The sequence below is a fragment of the Camelus dromedarius genome, chromosome 23 (assembly GCF_036321535.1).
Source record: "Camelus dromedarius isolate mCamDro1 chromosome 23, mCamDro1.pat, whole genome shotgun sequence".
In the NCBI taxonomy this organism is placed as follows: Eukaryota; Metazoa; Chordata; class Mammalia; order Artiodactyla; family Camelidae; genus Camelus; species Camelus dromedarius.
This window is the reverse complement of record NC_087458.1, coordinates 9,053,357-9,061,877: the sequence shown is the minus strand read 5'-3', so window position 1 is coordinate 9,061,877 and position 8,521 is coordinate 9,053,357. Positions and strand designations below refer to the sequence as shown.

The window sequence follows — 8,521 nt, the reverse complement described above, 5'->3', positions numbered from 1 at the left end:
ATTAGAAAAAGAAGAATAAACAAAACCTAAAGTAGCAGAAGAAAAGAAGTAATAAAGGTCAAGGAGGAAATAAATAAAATAGTGGTTAAAAAACAACAGAAAAAAATCAATAAAACCAAGAGCTGTTTTTTTGAAAGAGTAAACAAAATCAACAAACCTCTGGCCAGGCCCACCAAGAAGAAGAGAGAGAGAGAGCTCAAATAAACAAAGTAAGAAAGAAAGAGCAGAAATTACAGCCAAAACTGCAAATACACAAAAAACCCTAAGAGAATATTATGAAAAATCATATGCCAACAAACTGGACAACCTAGAAGAAATGGACAAGTTTCTAGAAACGTATGGTCCATCAAAACTGAATCAAGAAGGAATGCATAATCTGAGCAGACTGATCACTAAAAGTGAAACAGAATCAGTTAAAAAAAAAATAGCAAACAAAAAAATACTCTCTGCAAACAAAAGTCTAGAACTGGATGACTTCACTGAGAAATTCTACCAAACATACAAAGAACTTATACCCATCATTCTCAAACTCTTCCAAAAGAATGAAGAGGAGGGTATACTCTCAAACTCATTCTATGAAGCTACCGTCAGCCTGATACTGAAACCAGATAAAGACTCTACCAAAAAAGAAAATTACAGGTCAGTATCTTTGAAGAATATAGATGCAAAAACTCTCAATAAAATGTTAGCAAACTGAATCTAAAATTACATTAAAAAGATTGTACATTATGATCAAGTTGGATTCATCCCAGGGACACAAGGATGCTTTAACATATGCATATCAACCAATGTGATACACCACATCAACACAAGAAAGGACAAAAATCACATAATCATCTCAATAGATGCAGAAAAAGCATGTGATAAAATTCAATAGCCATTCTTGATAAAAATTCTTACCAAAGTGGGTACAGAGGAAACATATCTCAACATAATAAAAGCTATTTACGTCAAACCCACAGCCAGCATAACACTCACCCATGAAAAGTGGAAAACCTTCCTGCTAGAATCTAGAACAAGACAAGGATGCCCACGCTCACCACTTACTCAGCGCAGTATTTGAAGTCCTAGTCAAAGCAATCAGACAAGAAATAAAATAAAAGGGATCCAAATGAAAAGAGAAGAGGCAAAATTGTCACTACATGCAGATGACATGATACTATACACAGAAAACCCTAAAGGCTCCACACAAAAATGACTAGACCTGATAGACACCTTCAGCAAGGTAGCAGGATACAAGATTAACATACAGAAATTGGTTGCTTATTTTACACTAATAATGAAATATCAGAAAAGGAAATGAAAAAAATGCACTTTTAAAATTGCAACAACAAAAAAAATTCTTAATAATAAACCTGACCAAGGAGGTGAAAGATTTATGTGTGGAGAACTATAAAACATTGATTAAGGAAACTAAAGATGATTTAAAGAAATGGAAAGCTATCCCATGCTCTTGGATTGGAAAAATTAATATAGTTAAAATGACCATACTACCCAAAGCAATCTACAGATTTAGTACCATCCCTATCAAATTACCCAGAACATTGTTCACAGAACTAGAACAAATAATCCTAAAATTTATATGAAATCACAAAGACCTTGAATTGCCAAAGTAATACTGAAGAAAAAGAACAAACCTGGAGAAATAACTCTCCCAGACTTCAGACAATACTACAGAGCTACAGTAATCAAAACAGCATGGGTATGAATACAAACACAGACATATAGATCAACGGAACAGAATAGGGAGCCCAGAAATAAACCTACACACCTACAGTCAATTAATCTTCAACAAAAGAGTGAAGAATATAGAATGGGGAAAAGACAGTCTCTTTGGGAAGTGGTATTGGGAAAGCTAGACAGCCACATTTAAATCAGTGAAGATAGAACACTCATGTAATACACACACACACACACACACACACACACACACACACACCTCAAAATGGCTTAAAGATTTAAACATAAGGCAAAACATTGTAAGTCTCCTAGAAGAGAACAGTGGCAAAACATTCTCTGACATAAACCATAGCAATGTCCTCCTATGGCGTCTACCCAGACAATAGAAACAAAAGCAAAAATAAACAAATGAGACCTAATTAAACATAAGCTTTTGCACAGCAAAGCAAACTATAAATAAAATGAAAAGACAGCCTACAGAATGGGAAAAAAATATTTGCAATAATGCAACTGACAAGGGTTTAATTTTCAGAATATACAAACAGCTCATACAACTCAATAACAAAAACAAACAACCCAATCAAACAATGGGTAGAAGATTCAAACAAACAGTTCTCCAATTAAGACATACCAATGGCCAATAGACACAAGAAAAAATGCTGAGTATCACTAATTATCAGAGAAATGTAAATCAAAACTACAATGAAGCATCATCTCACACCAGTTAGAATGGCCATCATTAAAAAGTCCACAAATGATAAATGCTAGAGAGGATGTGGTGAAAAGGGAACCCTTCTACACTGTTGGTGAGAACGTAGTTTGGTGCAGTCATTATGAAAAACAGTATGGAGATTCCTGAAAAAACTAAAAATAGACTTACCATATGACCCAGCAATCCCACTCCTGTGTCTGGAGGGAACTCTAATTCAAAAAGATACATGCACCCCAATGTTCATAGCAGCACTATTTACAACAGCCAAGGCATGGAAGCAACCTAAATGTCCATCGACAGATGACTGGATAAAGAAGTTGTGGTGTGTATATATGTATATTCAACCATAAAAAAGAATGAAATAATGCCATTTGTAGCAACATGGATGGACCTAAAGATTATCATACTAAGTGAAGTACACCAGAAAAAGAAAGAAAAATACCATATGATATCACTTCTATGTGGAATCTAAAAAAAATGACACAAATGAACTTCTTTACAAAACAGAAACAGACTCACAGATATAGAAAACAAACACATGGTTACCAGAGGGGGAAGCAGGTGGGGAGGGATAAACTGGGAGTTTGGGATTTGCAGATACTAACTACTATATGTAAAATAAATAAGCAAGGCCCCACTGTATAGCACAGGGAAGTATAATCAATACCCTGTAGGAGTCTATGATGAAAAAGAGTATGAAAAGGAGATATGTACATAGATACATATATAATAATTGAATCACTATGCTGTACACCAGAAACTAACACATTGTAAATCGACTATACTTCAATTTAAAAGAAGAAGCGCATCAAAGGTCTCAGCTACGACAAAGATGGCAGGAAGGAAGAGAATAAAAAAGGCTATAAATTCAGTATAAAATATAATACAGATTTTTTATTGATAATGTAGTACATGCAGGTAAGACACTTCGCCAAGGACACAAATAGTAGAAAAACATTGACTTTGCTCTCAAGAAGCTTAATAATTATAAGGGAAAAGGGACATAATAGCTGCAAGAAGGGGTCTGAAGTGAGGGGGAGACTTAGCAAACTACAGTTAATTTGTGGTGGGAGTTCAGACGAGGCAGAGACAGCTTCCACTAGTGAATCAGGGAAGGTTCTCAGGAGGAAGTGTTACCTGAAGTAAGTCTAGCTATACATTCATATTTGAATACGGGAAGGTTCCTAGGACCTCATTCCATTCAGAATTTAAATTTTTAAAGTTGAAAATTTTAAGTTCCTTAAACTAGGTTAGAACTACAAATCCTGCAAAATTACACTGAGCTTATAGGGACAACTGATCATTAAGCAGAAATAAATAAAAACAAAAAAAAGTTGTACATGGAGAGTTGAAGGCCAGCATCACCGGGCTGTGTTTAGCTACATCCTGAGCTCCTGAGCTGCTGGGATCTCATTCCAAAGGGAGATGAGAGCTTGCGGGTTGACAGAGTGTCCTGGGAAGAACAGAGATGGAAGTCACTCGACATGGGGTGGAGGGGAGACCTGACGGGTAAAAGGAAGGGCGCTGGGGGGAGGAGCACTGAGGAAAGAGAGAGAAAACAAAGATGGGCAGACAAGTGGGGAGTGGGGCAAAGAGCAGGAAGGATGGACACGAAGAACTCACCGGCGCTTCCGAGCCCAAAACGCAAGACCTGCCAGGAGCAGCAGGGGCACCGTCACTGCCAAGAAGATCCAGCCCACGGAGCTGCGATGCCCTGTGGATCAGGGTGCACACAACGGTGTCATTTCAAACCCACTCTCGGTTTCACTGCATGTCCCTGCTCTTCCTTTGTTCATTCCAGTGTCTGCCTCCCCAGTCTCCTTTCTCTCTATTTCTTCTCTCATCCTCCCTCAGAGACGATTCCTTCATTAAGTGCAACATCTTCCTATGTCTGTGGGGCTCTCATTTTCGACTCCTCTATTTCATCTTTTCATTTGTATTCTCTGGGGTCTGGAGTTCCCAAAATTCCAATTTTTCATCTGGCTTTCCTGCTCAGCTCAAGGACCACCAACCCCCATTCCCAGCCGGGCCCCAGTCCTTGCTCACCCCAGTAGAGGACGATGTCCTGGTCCCCCAGACTGCTGTGTCTCACCCGGCAGCTCAGGCCAGGTGCCTCTCTGGCTTCCACTTCCAAGGACACCCGAAGATACCACGTCCCGTCGGCATGAGGCATGACGTCGCTTCTCTGAGTGCCCTGTTGCTCCCGTTCACCCCGCATCCACGTCACCCAAATAGGCTTTGGGTAGAAGCCAGAGGCGTGACAAACCAGCACCAGGTGGCCAGGACCAGGACTGGGGCCAGGGGACAGCCAGGCCTCTGGTCTTACTGCCGAGGACACGAGAGACACAGATGAGGACTCTGAGGCAGACTCTACGGTCACTTTAGACAGACACCCCTTTCCCACCTCTAGGAACCTGCCACCCATTATCCCCTCTCCCCCTTGCCTCCTTCTTGTCCTAAATTGGAAGGGCATGGTGGGAAGAGGTGGTTTTAGAACAGAAAGTTCTTGGAGGGCAGGTGCAGGACTGACCTTGTCGCTGGAGATATGCCTTCCCTGCATCAAGAAGACCCAAGAGGAAACGTGGGCAGGTGTCACTGAGCAGCCTGTGTATTATTTCCTGGGTGCCTTGGTACAAATTGAATAGTCTGCAGACAAGCTGAGCCGTCTCTCCACCCTCTGGAGAGGGCAACCATGAATTGTTCTGGAAGCTCAGGAACTCTGATCCTTGAAAAGCAACCTGCACAAAGCCTACTGAGGCTTCCCCAAAGCGCAGCTTACAGCCTCCTGCTATCTGCACCTCAAAGGGATCTGGGGAAGAGGGTTTGTAAATTAGAGAAAAAGAATGAAAATGATAAAATAAAATGAGTTGAACAAAAAGAAGATAGAAAGAGAAAGGAGGAGTTTAGAAGATTTGAGGGAATGAAGCAAAACTGGTTTGATCAGAGCTTCAGAGAAAGGGGAACTGACAGTATTTGGAGATGCAGAAAGAGATGAATGACAAAAAGGAAGGGGCAAAGTGTTTGAAGAAGGCAGCATAAACAGTGCGGGTGAGAGAATAAGGAAGGACTTCGTGTGAGACTGCGGGGGTTATAAAAATCTAGGGTGAATGGAAGGCAGTATGTTACACTGAATATATAGACAGAGGTCGCTGATGAGATTGAATGGGGGAGGAAATCACACTTTAAGGAGTCAGCCATAGAGTGAGGAAGCTGAGACTATCTACTCAGAGATCAGGGAAAGGGGTGACCACTCATGGAAGATAATAAAGCAAAGGCCGCAGTCAACGAGAGAGGTGTTTGTAGGTAGCAGAAGTCTTGAACGATTTGAGGAATCAGGGTCTGGATTACACCCTCTGTCTTAAGGTATATAACTGCATCTCTATGGCGGGGAGTTGTTACAAGGTTCAGAAATGAGTGGAGGCTGTTTCCTAGAGGAATAAGAAACTCATTGAGACACACAAAACACCCCCCCTCACACACACCCCCCATATTCCCAGCCCCTGTTAAGGAAACTGAACTTACATTGAAGCATCCACTGAATGGCATGGTTGTGAAATGCCTGAGCAAATCTAATGAAGAATGTCTGAAATAACCTTGCCACTTCCATCAACTCCTCATTGCTGAAGTTGCCCCTGGACCAAGGCCACAGGTAAATGACAGTGTCAGAGCTGCTATTCATGCCGTGAGTCTGCAACTCCCCCAACCAACCCGAGCCCACAGAATGTTCCCAGGAATGGTTGTAAAAGGAGAAGATATGGATGATTTGGAAGGAGACTGGCTCCTGGAAACCTGTGGGAAAAGAACAAAGAGAATGAGAAGGGGAGTTGAGAAGGAAAGAATGGAGAAAGAAAAGTGCCAAATAGGAGAAACTCGGAATCTGGAGAAAAGGGAAGCCACAGATATCTCAGCAGGGTTCCATGCATTATATAAACCTTCAAAAGAGCAAAAGGACTGGAGTCAGGGATGCTGGAATGAAACTTGCCTGATACTCTCAGTCTCTAGGTTGGGGAAACCATCCCATACACACACGTGCCGAACATGTGCGGCACACACACACACACACACACACCCCTCTTCTTGTACTTAGCTGGGCAGTTGCCAGAGCTCTTACCGTCCTCACTGTCAGCAGCTGGGAGGAGAGCCAGCAGCAATGGAAGCTGCAGAAACAGCATTTCATTTGCAGGTGTTCTTTCTTTTGCTCAGGAAAGTTGGTCTTTGGTTTCTGTTCTGAACAAACCTACCCCACAATACCTCTGTTCTGACTTCCTACTCCTACCAACAGACAAACCTTCCCTTTAGTCAATGTCTGAAGAAAAAAAAAAAGAAAGAAAGAAAACCTGTTCCTTCCCAAAACCCTGGACCTCCTACTCAGATGCTCATTTCCGCTCCAGTTCTGACTGTCCTCTCTGGCTTCCAGCTTCTCTCATCGTCACCAGCTTCCAACCAGTTCACTTTCCTCTAATTTAACCGCTATGGACCAAGTCTTCCATGGTATTGAAAAGTCAATGTGCCTTTAAGGCCTTTTTACTCATTCGTACGATACAGGAATGAAACTAAATGTCTTCCCAGCAGCCTGACTAAGGTTCTCAAGCCCCTGCTCTTTTCTGTCCCTCTGTTCTTCTCTTGCCTTTTGAATATTTCCTCAAGTATTCTCTTCCCCTTTCTCAGCCTCACTCCTCCTTGTTACATCACTGATTTCTCATTGGTTGCTTTATTAGCTTTTTCAGAATCCCCTATGATTGCCCCGAGAAACAGTATAAACTATCATCAATTCTCCAACATTCTCAGAGAAGAATCAAGTATGTAGACAGTAAAAAATCAGTGGTTGCTAGAGGTTAGGTACCAGGGAAGAAATAGGTATAATAGGGCATTCCTAGGGCAGTGAAACTATACTGAAAGCGACCATCATGGTGAATACATGTCATTGCACATATGTCCAAACCATAGACTGTACAACACCATGTGTGAACCCTAATGTAAACTATGGACTTCAGGTGATAACAACGTGTCATTGTAGGTTCACCAATTGTAATAAACGTATCACTGGTGGTGAGGGATATTGGTGGTGGGAGAAGCAGCTCATGTGGGGGCAGGAGGTATACGGGAGCTCTATAATTGCCACTTACTTTTACTGTGAATGTAAAACTGCTCTAAAAATAAAGTCTCTTTTAAAAAATGATACGTTCTGGTACTTAAAGGCAATTATGGTATTTAAAGGCAATTAAAGATTTCTTTCCAATAGAACACACAGGAAGATCAGAGCTTATATGCAATCCTGTAAGATGAAAAGTGATCACACTGTGATAAGGATTTTGTAGTCTGCACGTTTCTAAAAGAGAGAACAGAAACTTAATATTAACTGAACTTACTCTTTGTACCAGGCTTTGATCGCAGTCCTCTCCGGCGACCCCCTGATTTTTCCGAGTACCTCAGTAACACTGGTATGCGTTAGTTGAGACCTCAGGTGTCCTAGATATGATCTCTTTCTAGGCCGCAACTAAGAAAAGCATTCTGGGCTGCTGGCCCCTTGTCAGAAGAAGAGCTCAGATTCTCAAAGAAAACTGAGTTTGGGTCAGTTTCAGAAGTGATTCTACCCCTTATAAACGCTCAGTCTGTAAGTGGTTGCAGGGTTTTTGAAGAGACACTGTCACTCCACAGAACTAAAACTTGTTTGGAATATTAGGCCTTTCTTGAGTTCTTAAAAAAACTGAGAATCTTATGGATTTATGAGACATCTTTTTGTTTCTGTTAGGTATTAGATGTGCAGCGATAATTCAGATAAAAATTGCAATCAACAAAGGTAGGGTTTATTCTTGTAGTACCAACTATAAGCCAACATAAAGTATCTCATTTCTCCCAACAACCTTAAAAGTAGGTATTATTAACTTCTCAGTCTTGAAAATGGGCAAAAAGGAGTTAGTTAAATTGCACTAAAATTTACAACTGCTAGTTTGTGGAACTGGAATTCAATCCCAAAATTTTCTGACTGCATGTTCTTCTGTACCATTACCAACACTGAAAACTGCCTCATAATTCTGATTTTGTGGTCCTGCCTGACAGTCATGAGACAAGAATCATATATGTGGGATGGGCAGAAGATCAACACTGCTTCATTTTTTCCTAAAAGAA

The 8,521-nt window shown here is 41.1% G+C and overlaps 1 protein-coding gene across 1 annotated transcript; it reads right to left on the bottom strand.

The window, feature by feature from the left end:
• Positions 1-3,266: 3,266 nt before the first annotated feature.
• Positions 3,267-7,041, bottom strand: LOC105086512 (T-cell surface glycoprotein CD1a). Its single transcript, XM_010977033.3, has 6 exons — positions 6,504-7,041; positions 5,915-6,181; positions 4,923-5,201; positions 4,439-4,717; positions 4,016-4,106; positions 3,267-3,845 (listed from the first exon to the last, which is right to left on the bottom strand). Exons 1-6 carry the CDS (start codon positions 6,562-6,564, stop codon positions 3,803-3,805), a joined length of 1,020 nt encoding a protein of 339 aa, XP_010975335.2. The 5' UTR covers positions 6,565-7,041; the 3' UTR covers positions 3,267-3,802.
• Positions 7,042-8,521: the final 1,480 nt, after the last annotated feature.